This window comes from Hemiscyllium ocellatum, chromosome 10 (assembly GCF_020745735.1).
Source record: "Hemiscyllium ocellatum isolate sHemOce1 chromosome 10, sHemOce1.pat.X.cur, whole genome shotgun sequence".
NCBI classification, from domain to species: Eukaryota; Metazoa; Chordata; class Chondrichthyes; order Orectolobiformes; family Hemiscylliidae; genus Hemiscyllium; species Hemiscyllium ocellatum.
The window spans coordinates 83733846-83754589 of record NC_083410.1 but is presented as its reverse complement, the minus strand read 5'-3'; the positions used below and the strand labels follow the sequence as shown (position 1 = coordinate 83754589).

General features: G+C 41.9%; 1 protein-coding gene across 3 annotated transcripts in view; it reads right to left on the bottom strand.

The window, feature by feature from the left end:
• LOC132819826 (KH domain-containing RNA-binding protein QKI-like) overlaps positions 1 to 20744 on the bottom strand; it is a 540744-nt gene that overhangs the window by 364473 nt on the left and 155527 nt on the right. For all 3 annotated transcript variants that reach the window (XM_060831668.1, XM_060831665.1, XM_060831667.1), the window contains exon 2: positions 8571 to 8713. In XM_060831668.1, the coding sequence (XP_060687651.1) occupies positions 8571 to 8713 (143 nt within the window). The remainder of the gene's footprint in view (positions 1 to 8570; positions 8714 to 20744) is intronic.

Below are 20744 nucleotides of genomic sequence, written 5' to 3'. Positions count from 1 at the left end.
AAAAGTAACTCCTGAAAACCAAAAGCTCATTCCAAAATCAAAAGTCTCATGAAATCTTAAGAGGAGCTTTGAAACAACAAAATATTTTAATGCTGTTATGTAATACTAATTAAACACAGAAGTGTAGGAAAGGTAGAGATACAAAAAGATTTATTAGAAGCTAAAGCTATGGGTGTGGTTATATGTCAAACGGCAACTTTTTTTGTTCATCTTTCTCAAGAACAGGAGATCATTAATGCTTATCCAGACAAAAGAATTTTTTAGTGCGAGGGAAGATTATCACATTGTTAGAACACCACAACATAAATTCTTTCGGTCAATTTATGAAAAGGCGCCTAAAATGTTAACTTGCAAAGCATTGCTGCAAAATTACAGTACTGAACAATATTACAGCACCAAAAAATATTAAAGAGAACACAGCAGTAAACATGATGATGTTCGGTGATCCAAGATGGCAGCGATCTGAAAGGTTTGTTATGCTGAGCTCTGCACCACAACACAGGTGGAGGATAAAAGCACCACTTCGCCTAAGTTATTCTGGAAAAATATGATAAGTAAATACTGGTGGAATACTTATAAACTTTTTTTTAAAGCAAGGGAAGATGACTAAAAGGTCAGGTAAATCCCAACACACGGGAGATTATCTGGCAGCACTGGATACACCCGTGACTGTGACTGCAACCGCAGCTTCAGCCTCCTCTGCAACTCCACTCGAGTCACTTACCCTGGCTGCAGAGTCTGTGAAGCTCTGGGAGATGATTGAGGCGTTGATCAAGGAAAGTCACACCTGGCTGGAACCGATCTCGACCATGCTGCACAAACACAAGCAGAAGCTGGAAGGACTCGGAAAGCGAATGGAGGAGGTTGAACGGCAGACTGCCGTATCTGAGACCATGACTGAGTCCTCAACAGAGTGGATCCAGGCCCTCAAGAAGCAGGTCTGGGCCTTAACAGTAGTAAAAAGTGAGGTCTGCAAATGCTGGAGATCAGAGCTGAAAACATTTTTAGATTAGATTACTTACAGTGTGGAAACAGGCCCTTCGGCCCAACAAGTCCACACCGACCCGCCGAAGCGCAACCCACCCATACACCCCTTACCTAACACTATGGGCAATTTAGCATGGCCAATTCACCTGACCCGCACATCTTTGGACTGTGGGAGGAAACCGGAGCACCCGGAGGAAACCCACGCAGACACGGGGAGAATGTGCAAACTCCACACAGTCAGTCACCTGAGGCGGGAATTGAACCCAGGTCCCTGGTGCTGTGAGGCAGCAGTGCTAACCACTGTGCCACCGTGCCGCCCCTAACATGTTGCTGGTTAAAGCACAGTAGGTTAGGCAGCATCCTAGGAACAGGAAATTCGACGTTTCGGGCCAGAGCCCTTCATCAGGAATCTTCCTGATGAAGGGCTCTGGCCCGAAACGTCGAATTTCCTGTTCCTAGGATGCTGCCTAACCTGCTGTGCTTTAACCAGCAACACATTTTCAGCCCTTAACAGAGTAGGTTGACTACCTCGAAAATGGAGATTGGAAGAAGAATATCTAATCATCGAGCTGTTGGAGGGAATGGAAGGCAAGCAGCCAGTAAGTTTTTCTGAAGACTGGCTGTCGCACTTTCTTGGTTGGGAAGCCGAGGTGGGCCGGGTGAAGGTCGACAAGAGTTCACCGGGTTACAGTGCGCAGGCGCGGTTTGGACAAATCCCCCCGCTCAGTCCTAGTGTGATTCCATTTCTACAGGAACAAAGAGTAATGGAAGCTTCTAGAATGCAGGGGAAGGATCCACAGCCCTTGATTTACAAAGGATCCAAGATAATGTTCTTCCAGGAGTTTTCTGCAGCCGTGATCCGTAAAAGGAAGTCCTTTGATGAGGTGAAGCGAAGACTAAGGGACCTCAGTATTCAGTACTCTAAGGTATCCAGCGGTGCTTCATTTTACTTAACATGAAGCATAAAACTTTCTGGACACTTTAAAATAAATTGGATGGTCGAAAGGATATGGACAATAATGTTTTCTCTTTTTCTTTTGTACTTCTCACCTTTTCTTCAAGAGTTGTTGGATTTTTCCCAATGTTAATTGGGGTTAATGTATAGTTGGGGATGGGTGGAATGCTCACTTTTAACTTCTTTGTTAATGCAGGGGAACCTTGATTATCCTAATATCAATTATCTGAATTTTGGATTATCCGAAGATGATCTTAAGGTCCCGATAGAAACATTACATCTCTCCAACATTGTCCTGTGGAACTTGTCAAAACGTTGTAGTGAAAGGTTACGTGTGTGGCTGCGTGTGCACGTGCAATTCTGAGACTCACCCCCCTAACCCAAAGGCAGCAGCAGTCTTACTATTGGTGTGCAGTCTGGCTCCCCAGAAGGTGGAAAGTGGTGGTTGGGAGTGGACGGATGGGGTTCGGGAAGGTAGCTGGTGCAGGGGGGCGCAGGGAGGCCGGGTCAGACAGGGTGAGCAAAGGCAGAAGCAGCCAGGGGACGGACGCTCACACACTGTGCTGCTGCCTCGTCTCCTGAACGGGGAGCCGACTTAGCAAGTGATTGCTGTGTCAATCTCACTGAACTTGGTGGGGGAAGGGGGGAGGTGTAGGCAGGAGGCTTCAGCAATGCTGCAGATCCCTTACACACAGGTGTGTGTGTGTGTCTGCTCAGAAACAAACCCCGAGACAGAGAGGGGGAGCAAGGCAGGCAGAGCAAGGAAAAAGGAAACTTTAGAAAAAGCCGCAGAAGACAGGCATTGCATCAAGTAACCAAATAATCAATTATCCAAACAAAACAGTGCCCGCCCATCTCGTTCAGATAATCGAAGTTCCTCTGTATTATCTTTTTTCTTTCTTTTGCTGGAGTTATGGAGGTGTGTAGGAGATGTCAGGGGGTAGAGTCCCCCATTAAGTGCCTTTTGTATTTGACTTAGTTTGTTGTCTTTTTGTAGATGCAATTTTTTGAAAATTCCGTTAGTTTGTTAGGTGTAGTTGTTTCAGTGTGTGTAGTTTTTAGGCTCCATGAGTCTATCTTAATTTATACTCAGCAATTTGTAAGTCGAATTCTTCCTTTCAGGCGTTGAGAGACTGTTGTAGGGGTCATGGCTAATTGTGGTCTCAAATGGTGTACCTGGGACATTAAAGGGAGTCATTTGCCAGTCAAGACGACAAAAGTACTCGAGTCTTAAAAAGGAGTGAGTTGATACTGCTCTGTTGCAGGTTACTCACTTGGATGTTAAGGAACCTCTGAAATTACAAGATGGGTATGATCAGGTGTTTTATTGTCCTTCAATATTAAGTAGGGGAAAGGCCATACTTGTTTGGAAGAATCTGCCATTTAAGTTACTAGATCTTATTAAAGAGGAGTATGGGCGGTTTATAATGCTTAAAGCCTCAGTAAATGGTGAAGAGTATGGTATTTTAAATATTTAATGTCCCCTGGCGCACCCCCTTAAATTTCTGATAGATGCATTCTCCAAATTAAACCCCCCTCCATTGCAGCACATTATTTTAATTGTCTCATGGATCCTGCAGTGACTAGAATGCCCAAAGGCACCGCAAAAATTAACTAGTTGCTTAGACTGCAGATGGAGTTATGTATGGAATTGGGACTGGTGGATGTTTAGAGGTGTCTCCGCCCTATGGGAAGGGACTTCACGCTTTTCTTCTAATCCGCACATGTATCATACTAGGATTGATCTTTTCCGAGCCCGTGTTTTTTTTTGGATTCAGTGATGTCTTGCACAAATTAGGAATTTCCAATCACACAGCAGTATATGGAGTGGTCAAGATTAAGGGCAATGTAGCAGGTTCATAGCACTGGCAAATGAACCCCTTTATTCTCAAAGACAGTAAGGTCATCAAGTACTTTTCTAATGAGTTTAAAGCATTCTTGGTCATTAATTCTAACATGGCTAGTAACCTGTATTTTTCCTAGCCAGATATTTGCCTGGCCTATTACCATGTTCAACCTTTGTTTCGCAAAGCAAAGTTCCTTCCTTGCTGTCTGAGAGAGCATGGAATTCAAGGTGGACCGAAGAGCTGTGACCCGCTGCAACTTAGTCACCAATGGAGACTGCTAAGGCTTATATTACTGGGATCATTATTTCTTACTCTGCCAGTTGGAAGCGACAGAAGGGGAAGCAGCAGCACCTGCTCGAGGCTAGGAGAAGGTTTCAATGAAGCTCCCTTTTACCTTGCAGCAACTGGGCTGGAGGGGACCTGGCGTCAATACGGTTGAATATTGAGGCCTACCAGGTAAAGTGTCCCCTTATTAGCCTGTTGTTCTTTGGAAAAAAATGAGAACCGTTGTGGAACTGTCGTAATTCAATAATTATTAATACTATCAACGTGTGGAGAGCAATGCAGCAGAGTGAGGTAATATGTCTATTGTTGGTAGGCCAGGGCTCTGGCCAGGGATAATGGACCACCGGTTGAAACTCTGGGCAGCTAGGGGAGTTTCCTGTTTGGGTGACTTAGTTGACGGCGAAACATTGATGTCCTCTGACCAAATAAACCAAGTATGAATTATCTAGCAGGGACCTTGTTTTTTCTTAAGATTAGGGATTTTATTCAAAAAGGAACCATGGTCTTGACTGACTCTTACAAATCCGATACAGAGAAGATAGTACTTCATGCCAAGAGCACTCTCTCAGTTAGTACTCTTTATCATCTGTTGGAGGATGGTCCTTTGGATGATATTGAGTGACTGTGAGAAGTCTGGGAGTGACAGTTAGGAGTTGAGATTTCATTTGAGACATGGGAGAATATCTGAAAATACCAGAGAGATTTTGATCTGTGAGAGGACCCATGTCATGCAGCTGCAGATTCTTCACAGGGTCCATCTGGCCCCAGACCATCTCTCGAAATATCCTCAGAGCTCCCCAAGTGTAAAATAAGTACTGGTTATCTCACTCACTGTCTGTAGTCCTGCCACAGACGTTCTGCACAAGGAAAAGTATTTTGACGTATTGGGTGTCTGAAAACCCCTGGGCCTATCAGGTTGGAGTAAGCTAATCATGGAACATATTCCCCTGGACTTTCTTACAAATATAGTGCACCAAAAAACTGAAAATTTTTATAAGACATGGCAACCCTATTTGGATTATCCAGACACAGACTTGTACGCCATATTAATTGGGGCTTTTGTGTAGCCATTATGATATGATTTAGTGAACTTGGTAACCCGAGAGGAAGAATCTCGACGAAATGTGGGGGTTACATTCAATGCTTTGAGGGTCGGCAGTTATTGTTTCATTGCGGTGAGCAGTGTTATTTAATTGTTTAAATATTATTTCTACTGGACTGTTTATCTTGCACACGAGTGTAGTTTTGTTTTGTTTGTATTGATGTTGTGGCAATGCTGTTGGTTTATTGTTTTTGTAATTTTATAAAAAAAAATTTCCAAACAAAAGTTTTAAAAACATGTTAGCTTTCATGCAAAGAAGTAAAATACATTTCAGGTGCTGAATTATAAAACTATAACAGAGCAACAGAGTAATCAATTGGAGTTTTTTTTTTCCTCTTTCTTCCGCATCAATGGATGAAAATTCAACTTTGAAGTAGAGTTGAACAAAAAAGGAATTATGCTGTTGGTTAATTTATCCATAGAAATCCACTCCTCTTAAAATTAGGTCCCAGTAAAAATCAAACCATTAGACTCAACTGATCAAGTTTTAGTGAACTAACTTCTTAGATTAATTGCAAAAACAAAAATTGCTGAAGAAAACCAGCAAATCTGACAGCATCTGTGGGAAGAAAACAGAATTAATGTTTCAATTCCAGCAAATCATCAGATGAGTTTCGAGGAAGAGTCACCAGACTCTAAATGCTAATTTGTCCCACAGCTGCCTCCAGACTTAGAGTTTCTCCAGCAATGTGTCTTTGTTTCAGATCTCCAACATCCACAGTTTTCTGTGTTTTATTTTTTTCTTAGATTACATCATGTGCTGAAGACAGATGTATCAATAGTCTGCCGCATAAAATTGGTGCAGAGATGAGCAACAAAACACCCATATATACAATGCATAAACACACACAACAGGCTTTTACAGAGACATCAGGGTCACTATAGAACTGGCAAGAGATTCACATATCTGCATATTGGAAAATCTGTTGGTATTATGATACATCGGTGCTGGGCAATTCCCCAGATAAAGATGGAAATCTTCCCACTGGGCATTCTGGTCCAGAGGCTGAGAGCCCTTCTACTCAAACATATCATCAGGAAGGTGGTGTTCGCAGTAGGAACACCGCCCATGGGGATACAAAATCAAGACATAACCCAGATGAAATGTAAGGCATTTTGCAGGGTGTAGGGTCACTGCATAATGAAGTTGAGCAGCAAGGACATTGTGAGCTCTCATCAATTTCCCTGTTTGCTGATGTCAAGTCCCTCACAACCAACCTTTCACTGAGTAATCACCTCCTTTGGTATTCCATAAGTAATCCACACAGATTTGTTTGCCATATTCCCAAGTTGTAACAGGCCCACACAGCATCAGCAGTTGGATGAGGTCCTGAATTGGTTGTACCTGTCTAAAACAGGAAATCCAATTATGGACCTTCCCAGTCTGGATTTAATTTTAACAAAAAGAGCTAGGATGTGAATATGCCATCCTCTCACTAATTAAAAATGCTCTCCACCTCCAACAAGCCATAGAGGAGGTATACAATTTTCCACAAAGTTCCGACACCATACTGAATAGCAATAGAAAATTATAGCAGAGCCATGCAGGAGTGAAATCAGGAGATGTTTCTCCACATGAATGGTTGAAGAACCCTGGACCTGTCTTCGTGTGAAGAGTGTGGATGCTGTGTCATAATTGAGACAGATAGATTTACTTAGCAGAAATCTATCAAGGGATAAAAGAGTAAAGGATGATAAAACATGTGAACTACATATCAGATATGATCAAATTAAAAGGACTAGCCAGGCCCAATAGCCAATGCTTGTTCCCAGGTTCCAATTTAATACTTTTAATATTTTTACTTTTATACCTATGGCGTTTACAACAGGACAAATACGGTAATCATATCAACCTTTGAGAACAATGTGCAACAGTTTGAACATTGACAACATGATGAATAAATTGACCAAACAGGGTTCTTCATTGTCAAAATATGGTCCAGGAAACCTAGTTAATTTTGTTTAGAAGATTGCAAGAGGATGCATAAGCTAGCTTTCAAAATCAAAGGATTTAGAGCTTGTCCCATTTGACAACTAATGTACAATTAGGAAACGTGTAATGAACAACCTCAGTTATCCGAATTTCAGATTATCCAAACAAGATCTCAAGGTCCTGTAAAAACGTTACCCGAACAATCAATTATCCAGACAAAATACTCCCTGCCTGTTTCAATTAGATAGTCAAGGTTGTTGCGTGTACATTATCATCAGGTACAGTGTTGTTAGTCATTGACAAATATTTCATCTTGATGTATGTATTTTTAATGTAAAAAAAAGGGAGCAGGCTTGTATCTCAGGTAATGTTAAAAGTATCACTGTCTAAGTAAATCAGAGGACACTGGGGGCACGAACAAAGGAAAACTAGTTGCAGATCAGAGTCTAAAATGGAACACTGTAGAAACATAGGAAATTGCAAGGCTCTGCAGATCATCTCCTGCTCCAAGTACTCTTGTCCTTTTATAAATCACTACATTAAATGTTGCGTCATTCCCCTTGCTAAATGCTATCTGCTTTCACAAAGTATGATCCAAAATTTTATAAATTCTGGTCCGCATAAAGTTGATAAATTGGTGCATTGACAATGTATTTTTCTTCAAAATTTCAGTCGATGGTTTGTACCCTGATGTTCAAGTCTAAGTAAGTCAGGATGAAGTTTATTAACTAAACAATACAGAATCCTCCATTATCAGTTTCAGGTGATTTCTTTTTCTCACATTTACAACATTCCAGATGTGGTTATACCATCTTCTTGCATACACAATCACCTTCTGGAATTTCTGCACTATCCATTTGACTATGAAACATTTATTATTAATTTCACTGAGCCCAACAATATCCAAGATTCCTCTTCTTCTGTGTTGTACCTTTAAACTTCACTTATTTCCCTTTCTTGTCTCAGTTTTACATTTGTCCACTGTAGATACCATATGTTGCTCAGAAAACCATCTCCCCACTCTGTTCAGATGTCTCTTCACATATCATCTCTTCACTATTCAACTCTCCACACAACTCAATTTCTTATGGAAGCATTGTTTCAGTCTCTAGCAGTAACCTCTGCAAACCAGAGCAAAAAAACAATGGATTTTGCAAAGATATTCTATCATATCTTGCTGGTACCCTTCTCATACATGAATCTGAGCCAAAACAGTTTGAAGCAACTTTTGATCTCCTGCTTAATCTGCTCTTAGGCTGATTTAGAGATCAGCTCTCATTATGACCAATAATGCTTCCTGATTGGCAGTTAGCTTCCAGTTATGCTAGGAGTCTCACATATTTGTAAGTTTTGTTGGTCAAGAACTTAGAAGAACAACAGATTTTCCAGGACAATATAAATGATTCAAAAGTTTTCCTTTTGTGAATAGTATTAAAATATTTAGTTGAAGCAGATACTTACATCAGGATATTCCTTAACAGGTACATAAAGCTTCTCTTGTAACTGTACAATAGGCCCTACACCATCAGGTAATTCTGCACTTTTCTTCTCCGTACTTCCATTTAATGTGTCATTGTACATATCTTTCCGCACTCTGCTGATTTCTGCAAAATAAGAGGAGGAAGGAAAAATGTACAAATCTTAAAGATGTAAGAATGTAAATACTCAAAAAATAAGAAATTCAAAAAAAATTAAATATTACTAATAAAAAGAGGACATGCCAAACTTTTCATTTTTCACTCATTAGGATACAAGCAAAAATCCCAAATTTCAAAGGGAGCAGTAACTTATATTGCATGAGTAAAAGGGTAGGAGTGATAATTAGTTGGAAAATTGACTGATCAACATGTGCCACAGAGACTGAATAAGATAACTTTATTTCATTCATCTTAATCTCAATGCCTGGACATGTTCCTGTAGACTGCAGAGAATATAATGTTGCTTCGAGCAGGTACAAGTGAGCCACTTTCTAGGCCTCAGTTAAACTAACAACCAATTTAAGAGTGTAATTCTTAGCACAATTGGGATTTTTCACCAAATGCTGTTCAGTTACAATCACATTTAACATTAGACATTGCATTTTGAATTTTGTTGGCAGAGGTTGGATAAGTACAAATCAGTCCTCTGTCTATTGTGAACAGGCAAAAGAATGTGTTGTTTGGCAATATTTATTAGTACATATGACATCATATCAGCACAGAAATCCGGTTACCACATTATTATTTGTGGCACATTACGGCAGCATCCTGTGCTAGTTACATCACAATTACAGTCAGAACATACCTCTCTCCTGTTGTCTACAAATGGTAGGATACTGACAGTACTTAACTAGCTCATATTTGAAAGTCTTAGAAAGCAATATGTCATTTTGGATGTGACTCTGCAACTGGATTGCATTTGATGAACAATTCCAAGTGGGCTAAGAATGATATTAACGCCAATTTAAGACAAATACTTTCAATAGGATGTCACATTTTTCAGCAACATTCAAGCTCTGCACTCAATACATGTCTCCAGAGGCACTTAACTCCCAGTTATTTGACGATTGAAGAATTGAGACGAGAATTGTTACAAAAAGTAAAGTTAACAGAAATCAATGAAAAGTTGAAGGAGTACTGCAAATGCTAGTTTTGCAACTTTGTTTCTGGAGTTTAACCATACAGACATTGCTCCCAGCCTTCCTGATGCCAATATAATACATGTAGTTTTTCTATAATGCCATAATTGCGTTTCATACAACAATGTGTTCTAGAAAAGCATACAACAGAAATAATTAGGCCTACGGGAAAAAATAGGGTTAATCCCAGTAAAAATCGAAACAAAAATATTAGTTAGCCTACACAAACGATTGCACAATCTAAACACATTTTGACCTGTTGTATGGTGGAATTCATCAGAATCTTCAACTGATGACTCTCAATTGACATCTACTCTTGCTGACTGCACTACATTCCAGCCAGTCTTCTGATCCCATCCAATGGTAACATTGCTCAGATTCCAGAATTAAACCTGTCTTGATAGATTAAGTAAGGCATTTGATAAGATTCCCCATGGCAGGCTACTGCACAAACTACGGAGGTATGGAATCGAGGGTGATCAAGTGGTTTGGATCAGAAACTGGCTAGCTGAAAGAAGACAGAGGGTGGTGGTTGGTGGGAAATGTTCATCCTGGAGTTTAGTTACTAGCAGTGTATCCCAAGAATCTGTTTTGGGACCAGGGCTGTTTGTCACTTTTGTAAGTGACCTGAATGAGGATGTCAAAGGATGGGTTAGTAAATTTGCAGATGACACTAATGTCAATACAGTTGTGGATAGTGCCGAAGGATGTTGTAGGTTACAGAGGGACATAGATAAGCTGCAGAGCTGGGTTGACGGGTGGCAAATGTAATTTGATGCAGAAAAGTGAGGGGTGATTCACTTTGGAAGGAGTAACAGGAATGCAGAGTACTGGGCGAATGGTAAGATTCTTGGTAGTGTAGACGACCAGAGAGATCTCTGTGTACATGTACATAGATCCCTCAAAGTTGCCACCCAGATTGATAGAACTGTTAAGAAAGCATATGGTGCATTAGCTTTTATTAGGAGAGGGATCAAGTTTGAAACCATTACGCCATGCTGCAACTGGACAAATTTCTGGTGCAGCTGAACTTGGAGCATTGTGTGCAGTTCTGGTCACTGCATTAGAGGAAGGATGTGGAAGCTTTGGAAATGGATCAGAGGAGATTTACTAGGATGTTGCCTTGTATGGAGGGAAGGTCTTATGACAAAGGCTGATGGACTTGACGCTGTTTCCGTTAGAGAAAAGGAGGTTGAGAGGTAAACTTAAATGAAATATATAAGATAATCAGAGGGTTGGATCAGGTGGACAGTGAGAGCCTTTTTCCTAGGATGGTGGTGGCTAGCATGAGGGAGCATAGCTTCAAATTGAAGGGTGATAGATAAAGGACAGATGTCAGAGGTTTCTTTACTCAGTAGTAGGGCGTGGAACACACTGCCTGCAACAGTGGTAGACTCGCCAACTTTACGGGCATTTAATTGGTCATGGGATAGGCATATGGACGAGAATGGAATAGTGTAGGTTGGTTCCACAGGTCAGAGCAACATTGAAGGCTGAAGGGCCTGTACTGCGCTGTTCTATGTTCTATGGGCTGAATCGTAATTTCTTTCACTAAGTGTCAGCTTTGTCAAGTTTTTTTGGAGATTTTCGCAACATGATAGTTGGTAGATTCCTGATGAAGGGCTTATGCTCGAAACGTCGAATTCTCTATTCCTGAGATGCTGCCTAACCTGCTGTGCTTTGACCAGCAACACATTTGCAGCTGTGATCTCCAGCATCTGCAGACCTCATTTTTTACTCGGGGACGTTATATCACCTTATTTCAGAAAACCTGCCTGATTTATTGCCTACCCCATCCTTTGGTGCCCCTTTTACACATTCTAGCCCCATCAAAACATGTCATTTCCAGAACAACGCACCACTTCCTGAATATCCCAGGATTAACCAACATCCAAGGTGCAGCACCATTTTTAAAAAGACATGTGCACCCAGATAACAGCTGTCAGAGCTGCCCTGCATAGTTCCTGACATTGGCCCTGGATGTGACAGACAACAGAAAATTGATGCCGCTCTTTATGGGCAGGGACATGGAACTGGTGTGGGGATGGGGTGATCCAAAGACAGGATGTCCTTTTCTCCCACGCCAGAGTTCACCATTTTACTGCAACCATGCCAACGTAGATTAGGGTTACCATCCAGGCCAGTGCAGTCTCAACTATCTGAAGGAATGCACAGAATATAGGAAGACGACAAAGACCTTCTTCACTCTGCCAGTGAAAGTGCCACCATCTTCTCAGAGTGCGTGTGAGGTATCAATCTCTGCTACTATACACACCATTTCCTACAACATCATCTTCATTCACTCTCATCCTCGCTAACATCTGACCATGACTAACCCTGAAACTCTTCTAAACAGCCCACTCACCCCCCACCCCCCCACCCCCCTCAGGACATCTCCACAAATGCACCTAAAGTACCCTTGCTCTCCCTTACCCACTACGTGCAGAGTTTCCTTACTCTGATCATCCCGAGCAGCTGACTGGCCATTCCAAACCCCTGTACTGGGGTTGTTTTTGTAGTTGGTTACCATACTGATTATTCACCGAAACAGACTCACATGAATTTGCAGATATTCTTCAACATCTAAACATTTTTTTTTAAACAAAATGAGAGAAAAAGCTCTTAATACAAACAAAGCCAAGTTTCAACACTACCCTTTCACTGTTAGTCAATTCCAGTGAAATTTCATTCTAATCTCAACTCTAAATTTTTAAATGAACAGACTGCTCCAAGCTTCTTGTCCTCAGGCTATAAGGACACTTTCACGATGCTTTTCCAAGTCTACTAGCACAAACATTTCATAATGCCTTTGATCACGCGATGCCAGAGTCCAGTCCTCTATACACCGTGACGCCTAGTGCCAGGGATGAGAATCATGCAAAAGCGAACAGGAGTTTGCTTTACAAAAACAAGATCAACTATTCACAAATCACATTACAGATAAATCGTATTTAATAAATGCACGTTATAGGAAAACTACCTGTACCATTAATTACTTCTATGCACGTATCAAAATGTATCATTCCAGATTCAACTTGAGCAATTTGTCAACTGGATTATGATCTAAAACAAATCTCAAAAGCATTTTTACTAAACTTCCAAAATCTTTGAAATAAAAGAATTTTTTTTTAAAAGAACTGAACTCACTGAAAAAAATGGTATCCTGCATAAAACCACAACAAGTAGGAGCAGAAGTCGTCCATTCAGACCATTGAGCCTGCATTACCATTCGATGAGACCATGGCTGGTCTAGTAATCTGGAACTCCACTTTACTGCCTTCTGCCCATAAGCTTGGATTTTTCTACTGATTAAAAATAAATCTCGGCCTTAAATATACTTAAAAATACCAGTCCTGACAACTGTCTGCAGTAAAAGTTTCACAAACTGACTACCGTCTGAAATAAGAAATTGCGCTTCATATCTGTCTTCACTGGAATTCCTCTATTCTAAGATTATACCCTTCAGTTCAAGGGAGAAACACACTGTCCGTATGTCCTGTCAAGCCTCCCAAAATCGAATATGTTTGCAATTATAAAGTGACTTCACTTGTCAGCAACATCTCATAACATTTACTTTGTAACATCAGGTTCTGAAGTACCACATGCAGCATTCCCAGCTTAAGTTCATAGTTTATTCTTATTTTCTCCTTCAGCCAGTTTCTTAACCATTTGCATTTTACCTACCTTCAATATGGATCTTTGTCAAATATCATTTGAAAGTCTAACTGCATCATATTAAAAGGGATTCTCAGAATTCACTTCAGATGCCCTTAACTCAGTCAGAACAGTCTGCCAGGATCTTCCATTTCTGAATATTGAAATTTTTTTAAACAAGGTTACTATTACACAATTTTCAAATATGTTACTGGTAAATTTAGAATGAAAAGCAGGTTAAGGAGTTTGTAGTTGTCTCTGCATGTTATGTAATATTAGACCAACAATGACCACTTTCCATTCTACTCCTACTGCCTGGACTTCCAGTAATATCCACTGTACCTCAAATCTCATCAGAATATTTCAACACTCAAAATGTAGTCTCTCTTAGTTGATTTATTTATTTTGTCCTAATCAAAGTAATTAATTATATTTTGGTTGGCCCTGAGGAAGGTATGTTGGAAAAGCACAGTGATATGAATACTTGGTCAAATTAATCATTCAGAATATTAAGTATGCTGTGCTTATCCTCAGTTTCAACTGTACTTGTTTCTATTTTGGTTGTTACCTCATATTTATTGGGATTCTGAATATACCTACTGCAGCTGATCAGCAGTCACTGCATTAACAATGCACAACTTCTGTGTTCAATTCTTAGTAAACAGTCCTTTTTATTTATTTACATGTGGGATGTGGCCATCGTGAGGCCACCATTGGTTGCTCATCTCTGATCCCAGGGGACAATTAAGGGTCAACACATTGCTCTGCACCTAGTGTCAGATGTTGGCCAGACCAAGTAAGAATGCCAGTTTCCTTCCCCAAAGGACATTAGTGAACCAGATGGGCTTTTCCTTAATGATCAACAATGTTGTCATGATCACCATTAAATGCTTAATTCCAGATTTTCACTGAATTCAAATTCCACCATCTGCAATGATGGGAGTACAGGTCTCCAGAACATTTTTTGGGATCTCTGGATCAATGTCCATTCATCCTACTAGGTCAAAAACCTCTTTTTTTTTCCCCTATTATGTATAAATTCATAGACTTGGATGATCACTAACCTCAAAAACCATGAGGATACATCACACAAATTATGATTTCCAAAAACCACTTGCACTGTTGGCTATATTACATACTATCACTAGTAATCAATTACACAGAGAAACATGTTTTTATCATGCAACCCATCATTCAGAATTGCTATAACTTTGTGAACAGATCAACAAAGAATGGCACATTTTGAAGCAACGAATGCATAAATAAAATCAATAATAAAAGACCCAAGCACTGGACCACAGTTTTTCTAAAATGAAAAATTTACAAAGTAGAATGTGGGCCTGCACATCAGATTTGCCAACATAACTCCAAAGTGCATTAAGGTATATTGGTACGGAGGTTGTGAACAGTTTACCAAGGTGTAGATGAATGAGTAATCTACTTGACAGAAGAGAAGTAAAAAAAGTCAGGCAATGTATTTTTAACTCAATGATTGAAGTATATGAAATTGGAACAGCAATAGGCACAGGTCTAGACTATTCAGCATCTCAAGAAAGATAATGTCAAGGTGACGACTTTTGCTGACACTAACAACTATGGGCAACTATACATGCATGTTCATTGGGGAATGCATGGTTCCAACCGCTGACAATCACAAATGCATTACTGCACATATGCAGGGAGTCCACATGCTGTTTTGATGTGGGCTTTTGTGCTGCAGGCGTAGAGCATTTGAGAATGTTGGACATTGGATATGCATTTTGAGGAATTCCAGAAGTGAGAAGGAATCAGGATTTGGGATAGTGGGGATGGGGGATTGACAAAAAGAGGAGTAAGGGGTTTTGGGGTAGATGGTTTGGGAGGTGTCATGGAAAGCCCAGTAATCTCTTCCAGTTCTCTCCCTCCCAACCTCCCTTGTGGTTTTCTCCAAGGTCGTAATTTCTCCCATTGGAGTCATCTCGATTTCTTCACCAAACCCGCTCACTACAGCCTCCATCTCTCCACCACCTTCCATCCTGATCTCTTCAAACCTTGCCCCTCCCCTTGAGCCTAAACTCCCCTCTCACTCCACTGTTCCCAATCTCTCTACGCTAACCTTTCCAAACCAACTTTGATATCAACATATGAATTGGTGCCAGCCAAAACAGCCTATCAAGAAACAACTGAAAGCATCTTGCAGACTGTAATAGCCATCAACCCTGAAAACAGTTTGGCAAAAGTACCAAAGACATGCAGATTTAGTCGTGACCCTGGCCCAGTGGTTCCAGTACAGTTGCAAGCATTTCCATTTACCAAGGAAAGTGTAAAATTGGCCAGATATGTCCTGTCCAGAGATCCACCCAGTCAATTACGGAAAAAGTCTTTAACAGCATTATTATCAGCATCTGCTCAACAATAATTTGATCACTAATTGTTAGTTTGGATTCTACTAGGGCCACTCTGCTCGTGACCTTATTAATCCATGTTTGGACCAAGGCTGTAAATTGCTGAACTCAAAGTGGGACGAGAGTGACTGCCTTTGACATCAGAGCAGTATCACCTAAATATGGCATCAAGAAACCCCAACATCAAGAAATCCAGGCAACTAAACTAGATGGAATTGAGGTTCACAAGGAAGAGGTATTAGAAATCCTGCAGAGTATGAAAATAGCCAAGTCCCCTGGGCCGGATGGGATTTATCCTAGGATCCTCTGGGCAACCAGGGAGGATATTGCCGAACCATTGGCATTGATTTTTACATCGTCATTGTCTACAGGAACAGTGCCAGAAGACTGGAAGATAGCAAATGTGGTTCCCCTATTCAAGAAGGGGAGTAGAGACAATTATAGACCAGTGAGCCTTACTTCAGTTGTTGGTAAAGTGTTGGAAAAGGTGATAAGAGATAGGATTTATAATCATCTAGAAAAGAATAATTTGATTCAGCATAGTCAACACGGTTTTGTGAAGGGTAGGTTGTGCCTCAAGTCTTATTGAGGTCTTTGAGAGTACACCACATCAAATCGGTTTATATGGATTTCACCAAGACATTCGATAAGATTCCCCACTGTAGGTTATTGTACAAAATGCGGAGGAATGGGATTGTGGGAGATTATTCTGGATCAGTGGTGCTGGAAGAGCACAGCAGTTCAGGCAGCATCCAACGAGCAGCGAAATTGACGTTTCGGGCAAAATCCCTTCATCAGGAATAAAGACAGAGTCTGAAGCGTAGAGAGATATGCTTGGGGAGGTTGAGGGTGGGGAGAGAGTAGCATAGAGTACAATGGGTGAATGGGGGGAGGAGATGAAGGTGATAGGTCAGGGAGGAAAGGGTGGAGTGGATAGGTGGAAAAGGAGCTAGGCAGGTAGGACAAGTCCGGACAAGTCATGGTGACAGTGCTGAGCTGGAAGTTTGAAACTAGGATGAGGTGGGGGAAGGGGAAATGAGGAAACTGTTGGAAGTCCACATTGATGCCCTGGGGTTGAAATGTTCCGAGGCGGAAGATGAGGCGTTCTTCCTCCAGGCATCTGGTGGTGAGGGAGCGGCGGTGAAGGAGGCCCAGGCCCAGGGGGAGTTGAAATGTTGAGCCATGGGGCGGTGTGGTTGATTGGTGTGGGTGTCTCAGAGATGTTCCCTAAAGCGCTCTGCTAGGAGACGTCCAGTCTCTCCAATGTAGAGAGAGACTGCATCGGGAGCAACGGATACAATAAATGATATTAGTGGATGTGCAGGTAAAACTTTGATGGATATGGAAGGCTCCTTTAGGGCCTTGGATAGAGGTGAGGGAGGTGGTGTGGGCGCAGGTTTTGCAGTGGCAGGGGAAGGTGCCAGGATGGGAGGGTGGGTTATAGGGGGGCGTGGACATGACCAGGTAGTCACAGAGGGAACGGTCTTTGCAGAAGGCGAAAAGGGGTGGGGAGGGAAATATATCCCTGGTGGTGGGGTCTTTTTGGAGGTGGCGGAAATGTCAGCGGATGATTTGGTTTATGCGAAAGTTTGTAGGGTGGAAGGTGAGCACCATAGGTGTTCTGTCCTTGTTACGGTTGGAGGGGTGGGGTCTGAGGGTGGTGGTGCGGGGTGTGGATGAGATGCGTTGGAGAGCATCTTTAACCACGTGGGAAGGGAAATTGCGGTCTCTAAAGAAGGAGGCCATCTGGTGTGTTCTATGGTGGAACTGGTCCTCCTGGGAGCAGATACGGCGGAGGCAGAGGAGTTGGGATACGGGATGGCATTTTCGCAAGAGATAGGGTGGGAAGAGGTGTAATCCAGGTAGCTGTGGGAGTCAGTGGGTTTGTAAAAAATGTCAGTGTGAAGTCGGTCGTCATTAATGGAGATGGAGAGGTCCAGGAAGTGGATGGAGGTGTCAGAGATGGTTATAGCAGTTTGGATCAGGAATTGACTTGCTGAAAGAAGACAGAAGGTGGTAGTTGATGGGAAATGTTCATCCTGGAGTCCAGTTACTAGTTGTGTACTGCAAGGGTCGGTGTTGGGTCCACTGCTATTTGTCATTTTTATCAATGACCTGGATGAGGACATAGAAGGGTTGGGTAGCAAATTTGCAGACGACACTAAGGTTGGTGGAATTGTGGATAGTGACGAAGAATGTTGTAGGTTAGAGAAAGACATAGATAAGCTGCAGAGAGGTGGCAAATGAAGTTTAATGCGGACAAGTGTGAGGTGATTTACTTTGGTCGGAGTAACCGGAATGCAAAACACTAGGCTAATGGTAAGATTCTTCGTAGTGTAGATAAGCAGAGACTCTCAGTGTCCATGTACACAGATTCTTGAAAGTTGCCACCCAGGTTGACAGGGTTGTTAAGGTGGCATAGTGTTTTAGCTTTTATTAATAGAGGGATCGAGTTCCGGAACAATGAGGTTATGCTACAACTGTACAAAACTCTGGTGCGTCCGCACTTGGAGTATTGTGTACAGTTCTGGACACAGCATTATGAGGAAGATGTGGATGCTTTGGAAAGGGTGTACAGGAGATTTACTGGGATGTTGCCTGGTATGGAGGGAAGGTCTTACAAGGAAAGGCTGAGGGACTTGAGGCTGCTTTCATTAGAAAGAAGGAGGTTGAGAGGTGACTGAATAGAGACATAAGATATTCAGAGGGTTAGATAGGGTGGACAGGGAGAGCCTTTTTCCAAATATGGTGATGGCGAGCACAAGCGGGCATAGCTTTAAGTTGAGGGGCGATAGATATAGGACAGATGTCAGAGGTAGTTTCTTTACTCAGAGAATAGTAAGGGTATGGAATGCTTTGCTGGCAAAGGTGGTAGATTCACCAACTTTACGTACATTTAAGTCGTCATTGGACAAACATATCGAGTCATAGAGATGTACAGCATGGAAACAGGCCATTGGATCCAACCCATCTATGCCGACCAGATATCCCAACCCAATCTAGTCCCACCTACCAGAACCCGGCCCATATCCCTCCAAACCCTTCCTATTCATATACCCATCCTGATGCCTCTTAAATGTTGCAATTGTACCTGCCTCCACCACATCCTCTGGCAGCTCATTCCATACATGTACCACCCTCTGCATGAAAATGTTGCCCCTTAGGTCTCTTTCATATCTTTCCCCTCTCACCCTAAACCTATGCCCTCTAGTTCTGGACTCCCCGACCCCAGGGAAAAGACTTTCTCTATTTATCCTATCCATGCCCCTCATAATTTTGAAAACCTCAAAAAGGTCACCCTCAGCATCCAACAGCCCCAGCCTGTTCAGCCTCTCCCTGTAGCTCAGGTCATCCAACCCTGGCAACATCCTTGTAAATCTTTCCTGAACCCTTTCAAGTTTCACAACATCTTTCCGATAGGAAGGAGATCAGAACTACATGCAATATTCCAACAGTGGCCTAACCAATATCCTGTACAGCTGCAATATGACCTCCCAACTCCTATACTCCATACACTGACCAATAAAAGGAAAGCATACCAAACCTTTCCTCACTATCCTATCCACCTGCAACTCCACTTTCAAGGAGCTATGAACCTGCACTCCAAGGTCTCTTTGTTCAACAACACTCCCTCGGACCTTAGCAGGACTAATATACTTAATGGTAAGATTTGCTTTCCCAAAATGCAGAACTTCGTATTTATCTGAATTAAACTCCATCTGCCACTTCTCAGCCCATTGGCCTATCAGGTCCAGATCCTGTTGTAATCTGAGGTAACCCTCTTCGCTGTCCACTACACCTCCAATTTTGGTGTCATCTGCAAACTTACTAACTGTACCTCTGATGCTCGGATCCAAATCATTTCTGCAAATGACAAAAAGTAGAGGGTCCAGCACCAATCCTTGTGGCACTCCACTGGTCACAGGCCTCCAGTCAGAAAAACAACCCTTCCACCATCACCCTCTGTCTTCTACCTTTGCGCCAGTTCTGTATCCAAATTGCTAATTCTCCCTGTATTCCATGAGATCTAACCTTGCTAATTAGTCTCCCATGAGGAACCTTGTTAAACACCTTAATGAAGTCCACATAGATCACATTTACTGCTCTGCCCTCATCAATCCTCTTTGTTACTTCTTCAAAAAACTCAATCAAGTTTGTGAGACATGATTTCCCACACACAAAGCCATGGTGACTATCCCGAATCAGTCTTTGCTTTTCCAAATACATGTACATGTTGTCCCTCAGGATTCCCTCCAACAACTTACCCACCACTGAGGTCAGGCGCACTGGTCTATAGTTCCCTGGCTTGTCTTTACTGCCCTTCTTCAACAATGGCACCACGTTTGCCAACCTCCAGTCTTCCAGCACCTCACCTGTGACTATCGATGATACAAATATCTCAGCAAGAGACCCAGCAATCACTTCTCTAGCTTCCCACAGACTTCTCGGGTACACCTGATCAGGTCCTGGGGATTTATCCACTTTTAACCGTTTCAAGACATCCAGCACTTCCTCCTCTAATCTGGACATTTTGCAAGACGTCATCATCTATTTCCCTACAGTCTATATCTTCCATATCCTTTTCCACAGTAAATACTGATGCAAAATATTCATTTAGTATCTCCATTTTTTGTGGCTCCACACAAAGGCTGCCTTGCTGATCTTTGAGGGGCTATATTCTCTCCCTAGTTACCCTTTTGTTCTTAAGGTTCTCCTTAATTCTATTTTCCAAATGACGTACATGGAATTGTGTAGGTTAGATGGGCTTACAATTGGTATGAAAGGTCGGTGCAACATTGAGGGCCAAAGGACCTGTACTGTGCTGTAATGTTCTATGTTCTATAACTGGAGTCAATGGAAATCAGGGTGTTAAAACCCTCTCTTTCTATCTTGACTCAGTATTTTCTCCTCTGGTCCAGTCACTGCCCATGTACATCCATGATTCCTCTGACACTTTATGCCAGTTTCAGGATTCCCAGT